The sequence below is a fragment of the Condylostylus longicornis genome, unplaced genomic scaffold (assembly GCF_029603195.1).
Source record: "Condylostylus longicornis isolate FDR11 unplaced genomic scaffold, ASM2960319v2 ptg000077l, whole genome shotgun sequence".
NCBI classification, from domain to species: domain Eukaryota; kingdom Metazoa; phylum Arthropoda; class Insecta; order Diptera; family Dolichopodidae; genus Condylostylus; species Condylostylus longicornis.
This window is the reverse complement of record NW_026578045.1, coordinates 5,805,522-5,824,759: the sequence shown is the minus strand read 5'-3', so window position 1 is coordinate 5,824,759 and position 19,238 is coordinate 5,805,522. Positions and strand designations below refer to the sequence as shown.

Genomic DNA, 19,238 nt, shown 5'->3' with positions numbered 1-19,238 from the left:
ACGACACTCATTTTCATTCACAAATTTTAAATTATGGATGATATTTTAAAAGTTATGGAACATATTATAATAAATAAGGCGTAATAATTGGAACTATAATCAAAATAAATTAAGTAATGAGCCGAATGAGGTATAAAATAGACATAATGCAAAAAATATTTTATAACTATAGCGTTGCTATTCAGTTGGTAGTTTCGATTTATTTAAAAAAATTTTAGATACTAGCATCTGTAATAATATGATAATAAAAATTCTTTCAAAATTATTGTTCAATTAATAAAATTCCTGTGAACATTTTTTTCCGACGGCAATAACCAATAAAAATTATTTTGAAATTTAATTTTTATTAAGATTTTTCATAATATATTTTAATAATATTCAAAAAAATCTATAAAATTTTCATTAAAAGAATAAAAATAATTCATTACGCAAACTATATTACCTATATTAGAAAAATATTTTCCGCTAGCCCCGCGAAATATGCAAAATTATCACAATTTCAAATATTAATAAAATCAAGTGTATTTTTTTTTTTTAAAAATATTTCGTAATTATCATTAAAATTTATCTATAAATAAGACTAAAATCAATTTTAATTAATCAATGTTAAAAAAAAAGGCAAAAATCAATGGATTTAATAAAAATTCAATTATTGATTTTGATTCCTGAGAAAAAAAAATTTGAAAAAAAAAAAAAAACTGCTTAAAATTTTTTTACATTTTACACAAAAACCGATAAAAAAAAGTAAAATAATTCGCAGTTTTTTTTTTTCTTTTACTAAATTCGTTACTTACATTATTTTTTGTTTCTGTATTTGATCTTAGCATAAAAAACAAAATTATTACAACTTATACTTTTTGATCCTATATATTGATATTGCAATATAAATATTACAAAAATGTGAAACTGTGAAAATAATTCCCCGTGAACAAAACTACAACTAATAATAATAATAATAATAATTGATTAGTACAAAATATTTTTAACAAGAAAAATTCAATAATATAAGAAAAATCATTAAAAGAGCACAAAAATAGACACAATCAGTATAGAAAAAACCTACAAACATAATATTATATACGAATTGTTATACACATTTGTTTTTTCATATACTATCAGAAAATAAAAAAAAAAAAAAATTGCGGTTACAGACAACATGGGTAAATTTAACAGCATATATCCACAGTACATTGAATATAATTGTCTCTATGGTGTAAGTCACTATATATATATATATATATATATATATATATATATATATGTATATATATATATATATAGAAAATAATATATATATAGATAGTAAGTATAAAATAAACACAAACGACATAAATGGTTATGCTTAACAAATATTCTCATGGGTAATACTAACACATACCATAAATTGTTAACCATCCAATTCAATTTTATTCTCTCTTTTTCTCTTTTAATATATTTGAGATTTTTTTTTTTTATTTTATTTTTTTTTTTTTTCTCTTGTTGAAATATCAAATATAAGTTATTGCATTTATCCAAAAATGGTAATCAAAACTATAAAGTTTTCACATCAAAATACATTTTTATTTAATATATAAATACTGTTATACGTATATTATACTATATAAAAATTAGTTAACTATCATCCTAGAATTCAATTTATTTGGATTATAAATTGTAAGTACACATATATGATACGACATTGTGTGTTAATATGTACACGTATATAAAACAACACATAGTTATGCCACAAATAATAATATTATATGAGAATCATATATTATAATATTGTAATACATATAGATTTAATTGTATATATATGATATTTTTAAATATTGTTAATAATAATTAATAAAGATAATTTTTAAGTTAAAAATTACTTATGTATAAGTAGAAATGAATGGTATACAATTAATCATAATAAAATTTAATTATGAAAAAAAAAATGTGTTATATATGTATATAACTAAATTAATTTTAAGTAGGTATATCACAAAAACTTTTTTAATTCATTCGAAATTAAATAAATAAATTTTCGAAATATTAAATTATAAATGGATGAAAATCCATGCGTATATATAGATTTGCGGCAAACAGTATAGTCTAAATTTTGTTATACAATCTAAATTATAATATATAAGAAGAATATTATGTTCAAATTAATTAATGTTTGTATATATACTAATAAGTTTTAATGCAATAACAATTTTATAATCACGTATATTATGTTACTTAATATGATAAAATTTAATAACAATATTCGACCGGAGGACAATATGCTACTTTTAATTTACAAAATAAATCTCATCTACCTATTGTTTTTGAAGTTACAATTTAAAATTACAATTCGGAACTCGGAGTTACATGAGAGCATTATTATTGCACATATACGAAGTATCGGAAATCTCATAAAATTATTGCAATTTCCTCTATAGATATAACAGTTATACATAGGTTAATATATCAAATTTTCAATAGTCAATAGCAATATTAATTTATTATAATAATATAAATTAAATTATTTATTAGTATAATAAATAAAAACCATAAAAATACCATGAAAATTTTTAAAAATAAATCAAATAATTAAATTTTATATATTTAATATGAAAATATTGTAGCCATTTTTTTTAATAAATTTAAAATAATATTAGTTTTTTTATAATTTTTATTATCTAAATTATTATATTTTAAAGAAATAATTCATAAATAAAAAAAAATTTATATTTCGGAAAAATTATCAACCATTGAAGAATTTTTTGTATTATGGTTGCCTTAAGTTTTGGCAAAATATAAAAATTTTGTATTAATAATTTTTTTATTACTTGAATACTTTACTCAAATAACAATTTTATTATACTTATAATGGCATACTCATATTTTATTAGAGTTGTCTGTATACAAAATAAAATAATTTTTAAATTATTAAAACTAAGAAATTTAATACAACGTATACATTAAATTTAAATAATAAATATGAAACCACCTAACAGTCTTATACGAGTAGTTTATTTTTATTTTGTTTTTTATTTCCAGCCATTTTTCACTCGTTTTCCATTGATATAAGGCTCAAATGTGGCTGTAATGAGGCAAATGAGGCTGTAATGAGGCTCAAATGAAATTAAATTTGGTATATTTTGAATTTTTTTATGGAAATTTAACAAAAAAAAATTACTAGTTCTTTATATACTTTATATACCAAACAAGGGAGATATATACAACTTTATATCTTTTTTTAAAGACATTGTATGGAAGGCATGATAACGATGTGAGATTTCAGCAGGAAATACTTCAGATGAATAAAATATTTTCAAAACTTTCACAGTTTGAAAAGGAACCTAAACTCAATTTTAATATATACTTATTATATGAAAATTTATATTAGATACAAGAGAATAAGGACCGCGATTAACCTATCCATACCATATTAGTATAACAGTATAGGTACAATTGAAGCAGTTAACTGGTACAGTTGTTCTATTGAGTGCATTGAATTCCTAACATATTTTCTCTAATTTTATCTTGTTGGTAACAATTTATTTATTTTCTTATTATAAATTTGTATACTATATTTTGATTATATTGAATTAAGTAATATTCTACAATAAAAAATTAATTCCCATATAGCTACAATAATTTTAAAATTTGTTAAAATTGTACTCAAACATAATAATATACTTAATTCTTTCATATTGCATAAATATACCACGATACATATATACGTATACAATATTACAAAATTGTACGTATGTATAAATATAAAATATCCAATTGGAGAAACAAATTAATCTAATGTCAATTTTTTTGAATTAAATTATCCGCCTTTTATATTAAATCAACAATAAAATTACAACAATAATTCAATATAAGATTCTCATATTTTAAATTACAAGTACATATTATATATAAAGAGAAAATTACCTTTTTTGGTTATTGAAAGATAACAACAAATAATCATACTAAAAAATTTGAAAAAGTACCTACCTACCTACCCATCTATCTATTCTATATATATATTTTGTATAGATGAAACTTAGAACAAAATTTTTTCAATAAGTTAAACTAGAAAAAATTAGTACATACTTTAATAAATTAATCAAAATATGCTATAGATGTTGAAAAAGGCAATAATATAGCTAGTTATATTAGTGCCTCTACAAAATGTGCCTTTCATTCAACATAAATATTGTAAATTTTTTTTACTTTTGTTCTTAATAAGAGTTTACACTCTACCATACCCTACACGAAATACATACATGATTTTGTTTTCTAGTTCGAAGGAATATTTCTCATCACATCACATTAAAATTCTTGAGAAAATTCAATTTTTTAATTCCAATTGCTTCTTGATACTCTTAAAATATGCAAGTATGTATGCGTTTAATTTGTACACTGGAAAAAAATTGAGAAGAAAATTTGCTATAATAATTGAAGTAGTTTTATAGCACCTTTGTAAAATTTTCTTGTAAAATTTTCTCTGTAATAATATTAAGGGAAATTTTATTAATTTGTTAGTAATTTTGCAATATACTTGGTTGGAGAGTAATTTTACGGAAATAATTCATATAAAATTAGTGACAACTTGTGATTTGATTTGACATAAAAATTACAATGAGGATCAAATTTATATTGAGCGTTTGAGCACGTAATTTTACTCTGCGTAACATTTGATCAATTTTACTCAATTTCAAAGTAATTTTACAAATTAACTTGGTAACAGAGAAATTTTACGACAAAAATTCATATTCAGTTATAATTTGTGATTTAATTTAATAAAAAATTTATGCAATGAGAAGAAATTTTTACTCTGCATAGGTAATTTTACTCTTTAATGAAGTAGCACTATACACAGAAATTAAAAAATTTAATTTACAATTTAGTTAAGAAATGTACTTTTTATTACACGATCATTTTAACGATGCACACATCGCCTTAATTTAAATTTCTATAAAAATTTATTATAGCAATTTTACATGAAAATTTTTTTCAGTGTCCCTAAACAAATACTAACTTATCTAATTATCAAATACATAAGAATACATAAAACAATATTATAAATTTTTAAATATACAAATATATAATTTATTTCTAGATAAAAATCTTCTAAAATAATTCCTTTTATTATAAATGTGTATAAAATGGGTACATTAAATAATCTGTAAATTTACAAACATTTCCGTCCATTATGATGAATGGTATGAGCTTATGGCTCATATAGTACATGAAAATATTTATTGCGTGTGATTTCTATGTGATTTTATTATTTCTCTTCTAAGATCCAAGCTCTTGTTAAATACGTATATATGTATCATAAACTGTGTAAACTTCTTATACCAGAAAATTCTTTAAACATCAAATTAAGCGAATCAATCAGAAAATATTTGTTATACTTATATAGATATTCTTATATAGATACTTAATGGTAGAACACTGAACGTTTTTTAAGTAAGTAGTTAGTATATTTGTATACTTATATACCTAAAGGTACTTTACTTCAATTTTATATTGTTTTAATTCTATATCTGTAATATTGCTTCCTTTTACTATATATATACTGAAATATTACTTTATTATTGTTATATTCTTGAAAAAAAAAAGCGCCACCGTGTAGTTACTTTATTTGCGTCAGATCAATTTTCAATCATAATGGTTTTTGATATTTTATTGAATTTCATGGTCCATTATTATTAAGTATACCGTATACCTATATTATGGGTATAACACTAAAATATAAAATATAAGGACTATATGACTAAAAACGGATGATCAGATAATATTCGCAGAGCATTCAAGAAAAGGTATACAACAATACAAACAAAAAAAAAAAAATAGCGAGTTATAAGAAGAAAAAAAAATGAACAGAATTTAAAAAGAAGCACCAAAGGTATAAAGATTGTTATTCTTTCAACAACAAAACTGTTCCATGGAAGTGATGATGATTGGAAAGATAAAAAATTATTTTTATTTTTTGTTTTTACTCATATAACACAAATAAACGCATCAACCTTTTACAGGTTATACACTTTTTTTTTTTTTTTGTTATATCCAACTAGTTAGTACAAATAATAGTGATATGAGATAGGAATAACATTCTGTTATACATAAATATAACAATGAAATTGTTATACAAATATACAAATATAATAAATTTCAAGGTATAATATTAATCACCTGTACGTATAAATTTTCTCAAAATATTTTGATTGTCATACTTATAGTTTTTGCTTCTTGCTTAAAAAATTGTGATTTAATTATTTTTCACAAATGTTTCTGAATTAAAATTTATGTAAAATAAATTAATTTGAAATCGATTAAAATTTAATTGAAATTGATTGAGATTTGAATAAAAATTGTACATTGAAAATTTTATAAAATGCAGATTTTAAAAAATGTGTTATACAAATGTTCGCCCGTATACATTTGGTCAAACGCAAAACGAGCCTAATTCGAGTCTTCAAATTCTTTTTATTTCGGATTTCTAAATTCTGTAAAAATTAATTCAAAAATTTAATTTAACTCATTTTTTTTTAGTTTTAAAGTTATAGATACAGAAATTATTTCTTCCCTTTTCAATTCTACGTCAAAAAATTAAGCAGTCGCCGCACTGCTTGCCTTCATCAAGTATCTATGACTTCACCTTATGACTAGAGGCACTACATAATAGTTCCTACATTAATAAACTTTTCCGTAAGATATCGTTACAAATATATGCAGTCCCTGTCTCTTCTTACATTAGATATTTGATGGATTTGTTATTTTTCATATATTAAATTAGATCCTTGGCCAAATTTTGAAGTTATTTATATCAAATTTTTGTATTAGTTTGAATTCAAAATCCATTATGTTCAATATAATCTATTCGGTTCAATTTGAAGCCATAACTACTGAACTATTAATCAAGTTTTCAAAACAGATTACAAAATAAAATTAACAGATTGAGTATTTATATTACAAATCAATTATGAATTTATGAATACAATTAATTCAAAACGAAATTATAAATATGTTATACCTATACCTACAGCATTTTACTTCAAAAATTTTCCTGGCATAGTGCCATATACGTATATATAATTATTTAAATATATTAAAAGCACATTTTTTTTATTATAAATTTATAAAATTAAACTGAACTTGAAAACTTAATTGTCACAATGACATTACACAGCTGAATGTCACCTGCTTTTAACAATAAAACGCATAATAAAACGAAAGCTACTGTATAGCGTATGCAACAATTTTAATAAATAAATTAATGGACTGTAAATAGTGGCCACATAGCCATTTATAGATTAATTAAAATATTCAGTTGTAAGCACAATATTTAAGATTTAAAAATGTGTGAATGGTATAGGCCAAAAATTCTAATTGGCTAGTTACTTCATTAAAAAAATTAGTACAATAAAGGTTTAACAAATCCCCTCAAAATTTCACTTTGTTTCAATTGATATTTCTTGCCGTAAATCACACCATCCTACACAAAATAATCAAACAAAGTCATTCAAAAATTGATAATTTTCTAAATACTAATTACTGTCAATATCCATCAAATACCGTATGGGTTCCAAAGGTCCAATAGAAAAAAAAATGTCCCTATCCATTTTCTTTTTCTTCTTAACTACTTAAGTATAATATTTTGTAATTTTATTACAACTTCAGAATATTTTTATTGACCATTGTTCTTCAGAACTTCTATAAATTTTTAACTCATTTTTGCTGCTTTTTCTTTTTCTTATAACCAATTGAGCGTGTTCCTGAACAATGAAAAGTCGCAAGTCAAGAAGAACTTTTTATATATAAGGTTCATGAACTTAACATATGCAAAATATTTTTTAAGCAAACATAATATGAAACAAATTGAAAGCACCTTGCAAACCTAAGACAATTTTTTAAAATATAATGAAATCGTTGCTTTTTCTAAAATTCATTCTGTTAAAAAAATTGTAGGCCCAAGAGAATTTAAAAATAATGATCAGACACTAGAGACTAGCAGTATCACTTTCATTTAAACAATTTAATTAACAAAGATTTGAACAACTTAACGCACTCCTTTTAAGAGTTCATGGTACCTAGCACTACCATCGAAGTATAACTGAAAGAAGTTTTGCAAATGGGACGAACTTCTATTATAGTATAAAAATACAGAATCTTCTACGGAAATAAACGTGCATCACAGCTCCTCTGAAAACCTTATATTTTTCGACTGGTAGAGATACGAAATTTGTTTTAGTTCAATAAAATAATTTTTCAGTAATTAAACATTGGTACACAAAGGGTTAAATCGAAAAAAATTCAAAAATAAAAAAATGTAATATGAGAATTTAATTACTAATGAAGTAAGTACAAAAATTTAGGTGAATAAATCAGTTAATAAACATTACAGTTCACAAATTGTATACACTAAGTGGCGCCACATAGTTTTTGACGCAATACTGGGGCGGATATTTGAATTACACAAAAATATTGAATGTGGGTATATAACTATGAGTACGAATTATAAGAAATAAATATTATTTGGTTCTTATGTTGCTAGACATGGAAAATTATGTGATCGGAGTAGCAAAGATCTCTAATTTCAGATCCAATCCTTTGTGAATTCGGTCGAATTCCTATACTATGAGGAAATCGTAACCGATTCGCCGGTATAATTTGCAGTATATCTCTTCTCTTGCGAATAACAGGTGTATCATATATGTGTATTGATAATTTATTATTGTAACACAATTTGAAAATACTGAAAAAACACTCAAATTAAAGCTCACAATCATGAGTTATGTTCGTAAGTAACCAATTAAAATTAATTTTATTTTCCAATTTATATTTTAAATTAGGTACTAACGAATTAATAATAATATATTGACAAGTTCTTGCAGCACACATCGAAAAATAAAAATTAACAAAATCACGATAATCACGAAATTTTAAAAAAAATATCCTAGTTCTAAATTTCATTACCAATATCATATAAGAGTGAACACTATATGTACAGTTCCATGCTCCTTAGATTTTTAGTATAGAACTAGCATCATTGATGAAAATCTATAATATAGAGAAGACAAAAATCTAAAATTTTAAACCAAAATTTTTTCTTATATTCTGTTTCTTGTTTCAAGTTTTCATACAAGAAAATCAGTTTGAAGACGATAAAATATTAAAAATTCACATTTTTATTATTTTATGACAAATTTTAGTTTTTATTAATTTTATAGAAATATGGAAACGTTAAATAGCACAAAAAAACAAACTCAGAATATTCAATAAAGAGCAAAAAACAAAAAAGAAAAAACAATAAGCGTGCATTCGACTCAATTGATGTGAGAAGATAAAATGTGCTGTGAGACTCCTGTTTGATAAGTTTTTTTTTCTTTCATCCTTCACTTTTTAACATAACGTTCTCTTTGCCGTTTTTGAAGGCTTTGTATTGCTTTATTTTGGATTTTTTTTTTACATTTTGTTCTCATATCACTTCGCACAATATTCCAGCTTAGTTCAAACTTATTTGTAGGCTCAACTCAATTCTTTTAAAATTAAAAGCAAAAAAAAACAAGAAAATACGAGTATGTGAAGGAACACAAGACGAAAAAAAAATGTATATGAAATATTTTACGGTTATGAATCTTTATTCTTGAAATATTATATTTTTATTGTTTTTTTTTTTTATTTTTTTATATGATTTATTATAAAATCATAAATTGAATATTATTTTAATCGCGACATTAAAATAGAATTGCCACATATTTCTTTAAAAATATTTAAAATGTACCATAACGTAGATACCTAACCACTAGACGATCACGGCCTTAAAATGTATTAAGGACAATAAAATTTTCCAATATTTTCAATGATTCATCTCGAAAAAATAGTGTAAAATGTTTATGAACAGAACAATAGATACCGCCACTCTCGTAGTAAAATGATTCTTATATCGAAAATCAAGTGAAATCTGCAAAATTTGAATTCTTCAAGTATTATAACATTTAATTAATTGAATGAATTTAATCTAATTTTATTCTTATAAGTTTCTTAAACTCGAATAAATCATGAATATTGAGTGCAACCGCACTTGCAAAACTGTTCTATTCATTTTTATAAAACATTATTTTCTCATTATCGCACTCTCTTTGATAAGGAAAACGTAAATAATATGCCCGCCTTCCTACCAAAAATTCTAAAAAGGTAAATCATATTCCGACTTTACTATACCGAAATTTAAATTTTTAGCTATTTTTTGATTCAAAGATCAAGTTAATTTATTTCTTGATTCTACTATTATACTGAAACACTATTCCATGCTTGTGGTTTATTCCAAAGACAAAGTTTGTTTATGTCATGGTTTTCCGAACTTAGTGAACAATAAAATTTAAATTAAAATTTTTTAAAAATTTATTGAACAAAAGAGCTTTAATTTGTTAATTACTTAATATTTCGCTTTCCTTCATTTTTTAGAGACAATTTCAAATTTTTACAAGAAAATATAAGGCAATTATATTGATGGCTTAATTTGACTTCTCCAGCAATATTATTTGGCTCTCTAATTGTAAGATGGCTAAAATATTTGGAAGCAATAGAATATACTGCTAACATTATATTCGCAAAATTATAACGATATTTAATCCCGTACGATACCATATAGTATAATTCATAATTTTAATAAAATCCCGTTATGCATCTTTACTATTATACTGGTTATCTCTGCTGATTTTAGTAATACTAAATTTTTGGATTCTAAAGTGAAAATAAAAACAAATCCCGATTTCTATAATATAAGTTTGTTCAAGTTGGTAACACTTGCTATGCTCTTAATATTATTTTTTTTTTCATATTTATTAAATTTTACACTTGCATTTATTTTCTTTTAAAGAGACAAGTTTTTATTGCCTCAAAAACAAGAACAAAAGCAAAACTTAATGCACATATTTATGTATAAGTTTATATAGTGTTCATATATAAATTATTAAAAAGGATATAATAATTTTTTTTTTGTTATACTTTATTATTATTAATATTTTTATTATTATACATTAGTTATAGTTATAGCTTTTTATATTTTTGGTTAAAAAAAAAAACAATTTTTACCTTTTTGTTTTGTCAAAAAATAAAATAAAAAACAAAGTTTTCTGATTCAAGAGAAAAAAATCCAAAAAAAATTTTTATTTGTGAAAATAATATTGGTAAAATATTGTCCCACATTGTTATAAAACCAATATACGTTACCTTAGTATATCTAGTTATAAATTTAGAGGTTATGTTTGAACAATATACACATGGTATACATGTATATGTATAAAACTATTCATATATATAAATAATTTTGTTCTTGACTCAAATATTTTGTTAATTTTGATTCTTAACGTCATATGGGTACAATTATTTTCTATAGTTTTTTCCTTAGAGCTCATTTTTAGTATACACTTACGTATAATATGTGAATTTAACTTGTATACACTCTTGTATATTATAAAATACATACTAAAATTATTAATAATAAGTAAGTGGTATATTAATGTGCCAATATATTTTTGTATTGTTATACATATATTGTGTATAACATTAAAATATATTTTATTATTATTCTGTCGCAATCAAAATATTTTAAGTGAAACAAAAAATCTGTCAATACTTATGCCCATTAATATGTGAGTTCAGTTAAAGTCAAGGTATTTAAGTATAACAAAAAAAAAATAAAAATATAACAAAAAAAAAACACTTTTTTTTTTGAGTATAAGAGTATATATATATATAGGGGGATCAATACAATTATAAAGTATATTTGTACGTTATAGAAAATCAAATGTAGCACAAAATAACAACCCCAAAAAATTCGATGCCAATATGTTTAAAATAAATTTTTGTGTGAAATGTTTAAAATATTTTTCAGGTGCGCATTTTGATGATTTTAAACGTGTTGACTTTTATTTTTTATAACATATGTATGAGTGATTCACTTATATTGAGTATTGTTCATATAGACTTACAAAAATGTTTATATGAAATCATATTGAAAGTGATATTAATATTAATAAAAATTACATAAATATTTTTATTGAATTTACTTATACCTAATATTCAGAAATGCCATATGTTATTAATAAAATTTAAAAATATTAATAATGCAATTTTTCATTCAGTTTATTAAAAATTTTTAATTATAATTAATATTTTTTTAATGCTTAAATTTTTAAATTTCCTCTCAATTTTTGATTGTAAGAATTTACTATCGCATTTAACATTTCAGAACAATCAATTTAATTACTCACTATTTAAAAGAGAAACTACTCAAAATTGTATTTTTATTTTTCAAATATCAAATTTTGTACAACATTTCAACAATTTTAATATTTAATATAACATTTCGGTTTAACAATATTAATGAAAATTTTAATAAATTGTCGGAAATTTGAATATTTTGCAATCAATTTGTTCTCAATTGTTTATAATTAAACACTGTGTTAATTTTTACCCACATTGCCGTGGGTAAAATCAATAACTTTTATTTGGGGAACTTAATTGCAAATTACAAAATTGTTCTTAGGAAAAAATTGTTTCACAAAATTATTTCACAAAAAAAATTAAGTCAATCAGCAGATATCAACAATATTCGTTAAAATCACAATTCAGAATAAATATTATTATACATATCATAGCACAGAAAATATGGATGATAACTGTTTTTGCTATTTTTTCGTCGGGAATACTAATAAAGAGTCAAATTAAGAAAATTATTATGAATAATTTTTAATTAATTAAATCAATACTTTCAATTTTTATTTAAACAATTCAATAAATATTAGTTAAATAAATATAAAATTAATTTAGTGCTATTAAGACTCGTAAATTTTTTGGAATGGTCAAAACAAAGGGTTTTTTCGGTATTGCATGATGCACGACAAGTTCTTAATCAGAACTAAAAAAGCTTTTTTCCAATATTTGAAGTACTACAAAGTTTGACGCTACCAATTTTGTGTGATGCACCAGTATTTGAGATTTAAAGTCTGTTCGTTTAATTAATTAATTTCAAATAAAGGACTAAAAAGAAATGAAGCGAGAATTTAGTTCAAATTTGTTTCAATTATTCAATTTTCAAATTCAATTATTTCAGGAAATAAATGGAAAAAAAAGATAATTTTCAAATTAATTTAAAAATATAAACAATTTACTTTAGCTAGTCTTCAAAGCTCGACATTTTAATATTAAAAATCACTTTAACAATTCAATTGTAACTGCTCACAATGTAAACATTTTTAAAAATTTTATTTGCAGCATGAGCTACATGTACTACATGAGCTACAGCATGAGCTACATGAACTACATCGGCGCTTTATAAATGAGAAAGACAAATTAAATTGCCATTTTTCAATTTGCATATTATTGGACAACAATTTTAATGGTATAAAAATATTTAATTTTTAACTACTTTTTACATTATGGATAAGATTTTCAACAAATCAATTGTTCACCGTGATTCTTGTTAAAAATAACACCCGTTATTGTCTTGCAAACAATGCTTATCAAATATAAAAAGAAAAATTTTAATATCTGGCATTACTAAATTTTCTCTGTTTATAATATTTTCGAATATATCACAAACCTAAATATATAGGTGAGTTTGTCTCAATATTTTAATAAATTAAATTTTTTTTTGACGAAGTTATTATATGAATTTATAATAAGTTTTGCAAAAAAAAAAAAAAAAACAAAAATAAATATAAAATATTAATAATAATAAAAATTTTTAATTTTTTGATTAAACATAAGAATTTTGTATATTAAATATTTTTATTAATAATATTTTGTTTTTTAATATTTTAAAAGAATTCACAAAAAACAAAAAAAGAAACTATACGAAAAGATTCTGATAATATTTTCACATATATGGTAAAAATCAAGATAATGTGGTATGGTAAAAATTTTGTAAGTTATTGTCAGTCATTATCAGACTATTTGTATCTTTAAGAAAAAAATTTTATCTTCTTGTTAATATCTAAATATATATATGGATAGGTACATTATAGTTAATTTGAACGACAACTTAGTATAACAATATTCTTAAACTAAAAAAAATATTGCAGTTATAAAGTAGCGCTTAAATTATTAAAGTCAGAATAGCGTTTAAGTTACAAAATCATATAATATTCCCGGTGATAGTTCATAAGAATCCAAAATGAATAAGTAAGTTAAATGAATATATGTATACAGAAAATTAATATATATATAATAATTATATATATATTAATTATACAGAAAATTAATATAATATATAAATAATATTATACTTATAATATATTGTGTGTGTATGCGTGTGAATTGATATTAAACGCCAATTATGATTTCTGATTTATGAAATTTTAAAAATGACTTTAAATGGTTAATAAATTATGACAAGTGGTATTTTATCTTTTAAATAATGCAAAGGCAATGCAAGAAAAAAAAACCAACAATTTAAAGAATATTTTAAAGAAAAAACACACTAAATATAACATATATATGTATATAAGGTATATTTATTGGTCTACATAATTGTTTCCATATGATTGTAAAATATTCTGTGGACAAACCAAAACAATATCGATTTGTTGCTATTTTAATTAGTATACTAATAAACAAAAATTTTAACATTAATATTTTGAATTTGGGTAAACATATAGGCAAGAAAAATAGTTCTCATATAGTATTCCCAATCAATATTATCTCGGTAGTTACGTAGATACACGAATATGATCCTTTATGGACATTAGAACATAGTAAATGTTATAGTTACCTCATTTCTAATACAATCGAAAAATATATTTAATTTTCCCTTAATTTTACAAAATATCTTGCATATAATTAGGCGCATAAACGTCTATTGAAGCTTCCATTAAGTAGTTATATTCCTATCCTTACTAGCTATCCATTATACTTTTCCTCCTTCATCAAATGTAACGATTTACTTTGGCGTAAACAATTCATCTGACAAATATTTATATAACATAAAATTTGGCTCGAAACGGGTATCAAATTTTTAAGTACAAATAATAATATATTGTTCTAATTTTTAAAATATTTTAAAAATCTAAGATTCAAACCATAACAATTATCTTAACTCGAAAACAGTCAAATTTTCTAAAATATTAATTAATGAATAAGCTTATTTTTAAAGCAAAATCGTTATTCTAGAAACTATAGATATTGCCTTCATATTATTATTATGAAAAAAGGAGCTGCTGTATATAGTGTTTAATTTGGGAAACAGACACAGTGCCATTATTTTTGTATCCTTTAGTTGACCTGGGAAAACTTCTTTAAAAACACACTTTCTTGGAGAATGCACCTAATAAACATTAAAATTCTTACAGTTATGTCTCCCTAAGAACATATTTTTTCGAAATAATGAATTAAAGTGCAAAAATAATTTATTTACAACTTTAAAAAAATATGTCTCATAGCCACAGAAAATATAATAATAAATAAAATTTCTAATTATAGGCAATAATTAATTACAAATTTAATGTAAAAAAAAGGAAAAAAATATTATTAAAGATTATCATTAAATCATAAAAGGATTGTTAATTTTAGAAAAAAAAAAACAATAACAACAACAAAATTAATTATCTAAGTATATATTGAATATTTAATATTAAAGAGAATTAACAGTGATGTTCTCTTCAAGTTGTTTAGAACATTCTCTTGAGAAAATAATTATTAACATTACAAAAATAGTGATTTTATATTTGAGTTTTTTTTATATATTTATTTATTATTTTATAAATTTATTATTAATATTAATTATAAAATCATTATGATAATAATAAAGAATAATTTAGCAAAACAAAATTCCCATACAAAGTAATTTTTTGTTGTAAGAATTTACCATCTCTGGTGAAAATTGTGATGGTAAGTTCTCACATTATCACATTAAGTGAGTGAGTATTTTTTTTCTTTTTTTCTTATAAAATAGTTGTGTTGCTTCTTTTTTTTCTAGTAAAACATAAAAGGGATAATAAATTTGTTAAATAATTATAAAAATATTTTAATAATTTTAATCATAAGTTACTAATTTACATAAGTAATATATTTTATATTCAAATATCGTAAATTATGATTGTATGAGATTTTCGATAGGATTAAAAATAGTTTTTATACAAGGAAGTCTGGTAGATCAGGTGTTATTACAAATTTCATTTGATAAATTTAAATGCATATAAAATTAAGTTGGTCATAATGTCTATTTTTCTTCTTTTAAGCTATGAACACAAATTAAGCGAAATATTATAGAACTATCGGACTACACTAGATATATTTATAATATCTAAGGCCCCACTAGAGCAGACTGTATAAAGTAGCAGCCAATACAAGCAGCCAAAATATACTTTTATGACGATAAAACGTTTCATTCATTGTTCATTTGAAAACTTAATTGTATATCAAGTCCAACATTTTTAAATTGATTTAAAATAACTCTCAATTGATCATCGATAAAATCGATGGTCAAATCAAATATCGGACAAGACTAATTAAATTGCAATTAATTGAATAACGAACTAAATAATTAGAACCATTTTTAATAAGAAGATAATAAACTATTGCAGAATTATTCACGAAATAGTAAAACATGAAGACGAATTTTCTTAAAATTTTCTCATTAAAACCAAGACTTATTCACGTAATTATTAATTTACGAAAAAATAAAATTCTAAAAATTTTTATATATGCAACGCAAAAATATTAACAAATGCATAATTTTTCTTATAATACCGTCGGCCGGCATAACAGCATAAAATTGAAATAAAAATTCTTTGAATATCAAAACCTGTTTCATAAAATTCATAGTTCCAAGACTTTTCTAAAATTGCCGTATATTCACAAAATATTTAATTAATAAAATTTTTGGAATAAAGACGCCAATCATTTGAATCGAATATGAATAAAAAGGCCATAAAATATTGGCATAAAACAATAAAAAAATTTCGGTACACTTTTATATATGCAAATATTCCTATGTCAAAGTAGATATTCCAATTCAAAAATTTAAAATCTAAGGTTAAATTAAAGTTAAAGAGAAAATTAAAATCGTAATATCTATAAAAGTTTAAGCGCATAAATATAAAGAAAGTGAAATATTTTATAACTAATCACAATTGTTATACAAAAGTAAATTATTCTATAAAACTGCTTTACAAACTTATAAGTAATTATCTTTAAAAACCAAAACAAGTTATCTATTGAATTTCCAAATATTTCGATTCTTAATTTAATTTATTATCAAAAAATTCGATCGGAATTCCTCTAAATGGAATTTTAATAAATTTTTCATTTTCTTCAGTTCTGTGTACAATGCCTATAATTTCTCATTAAAATTTTATTGAAGTATTTATGAGTGCGTATATATTAGACACTAATTTGTATGTAAATTTTTTTTTTAATTTACTAAAAATAAGTATAATAAAGGCTGTTAATAGAGGCTGTTATACACATTACATAATTTATTTTGAACAAATTTCAGTGTAATTCAGTGTTGAAAATTACCTTGAAAATAAATGGGAGTATAACAGTTTGAATATTTCGAATCAGTATTATGAAAATAATTTATGAATTTTAAATTTTTTTTAAGACTAAGCAAAATATTTAAAAATTGCATAAATCCCGGCGGATCAATAAAATTTTGTTATTTTAAATTTATTTTTGATTTTTGAAGAAATATACATAGTTTCTTAAATTACATAATTGACTTATGGAATATTAGTTTCGTTTTAGGTATAATGATTTCACTATAAAGGTATAATGCTTTCAAAATTGACATACGTAGGCTATTTATCAAAATCACTTGCAAATTTGTTTTATTTTTTTGTGAAAAAAGCAAAACCTTTTGGCATATCCATAGAGAATAGTGCATATCACAAAGAGAAAGAATATTAATTATTTTTAATAATTATAAAATATACGAATTTAAACCCGTGAAATTTTACATAATTAATTTATTTTTCGAAGTAAATTTATAAAATATTTTGTCTTTCTAATATTCTTAATAGAATATATTAAAAAATTATCTATAAACTTATAAAAAGTACTTATAAATAGAACTCTATTTTCCAGAAAACGTAATGTACAATCGAAATTTAAATCTGATTCGATTAATTTAAATGTAACAAATCCGTTGTTACAAACTCAATCAATTATTCAGGACAACAACATGTTATTCACTATAAGAACATTTGGTTATCCTAATGTAAACAGTTTTATAGATATAGGTCGTTTGAGAATCTACAATGGGTGATATATTCATATTAAAATTTTTGATACATATTATAAGTATAATTTGTAAGAAATTGTATTATAATAATGTATAAAGTTACAATAACACAACCAAATGTATTACAATAATTCTGTTATACAACAATATATGTATATATTCAATTATTTACAATGGAAAATCAATTTTATTTTCTACAAATTAATTCTTGACATTATTACTTAAAATTACATTTTAATACCTCACTAAAATTTCAATACGGAATTTTGTATAAGGTTATTTAACATTATGAATTCAATATCTCACTAACAGGGAAAACAATAAGAGGCGTATATAGTTACGGAAACTGAAATGCTTAAATAACTTTCCATTTCTGTACTAGTTAAGTAAGAATTGTGTTATTGCATATTATAGTTGAATTCGCTTAACTTTCTCTTCATAAAAATAGAAATTTTACAGTTAAATTTATTTGACAGTCAGAGTAAATGTTATTTATTAACATTCTATAATAACAATAGTGAAATTATTAATTTTTTGCTTTTTTATATAAACTCACCTGAGTTGCCGACGGATAACTATAACCAAATTGTGCATATGCTGCCATAATTATATTTACAAAACAGACACTAAATATATACTTATATATATATATATATATTATATATATATATTTTTTTTTATATATAAATTTTTTCAAATATCTAGAATTAATGACAATTTTTTTTAACTTGATTTATTCTATTTTTTTTTATTCTTTACTTTACTTTCATTTCATGTAACTAATTTGTTAATTATTGTATACTTTGAATCTTAGTTAAAGCTATACTTCAATTAGCTTAACTATTTTGTATATATTTTATATATAAAAAAATTAAAATTCATGTATAATATAAACAAATTTTTATTTATTTTTTTTTTTGCTTTTTCTAACACAATTTTATATTTGATAATATTTTTCTTTTTCTATGTATTTTTCATTGAAATTTTTATTGTAAGTATAGGAGGTACGACTAAAATTAAAGTGTAAGTAAGT

The 19,238-nt window shown here is 22.1% G+C and overlaps 1 protein-coding gene across 2 annotated transcripts in view; it reads right to left on the bottom strand.

Moving 5' to 3' along the window:
* Positions 1-18,947, bottom strand: part of LOC129612859 (homeobox protein araucan-like) — a 235,899-nt gene extending 216,952 nt beyond the window's left edge. For both annotated transcript variants that reach the window (XM_055526648.1, XM_055526649.1), the window contains exon 1: positions 18,762-18,947. In XM_055526648.1, the coding sequence (XP_055382623.1) occupies positions 18,762-18,809 (48 nt within the window). In that variant the 5' untranslated portion in view covers positions 18,810-18,947. The remainder of the gene's footprint in view (positions 1-18,761) is intronic.
* Between the last annotated feature and the right edge of the window lie 291 nt (positions 18,948-19,238).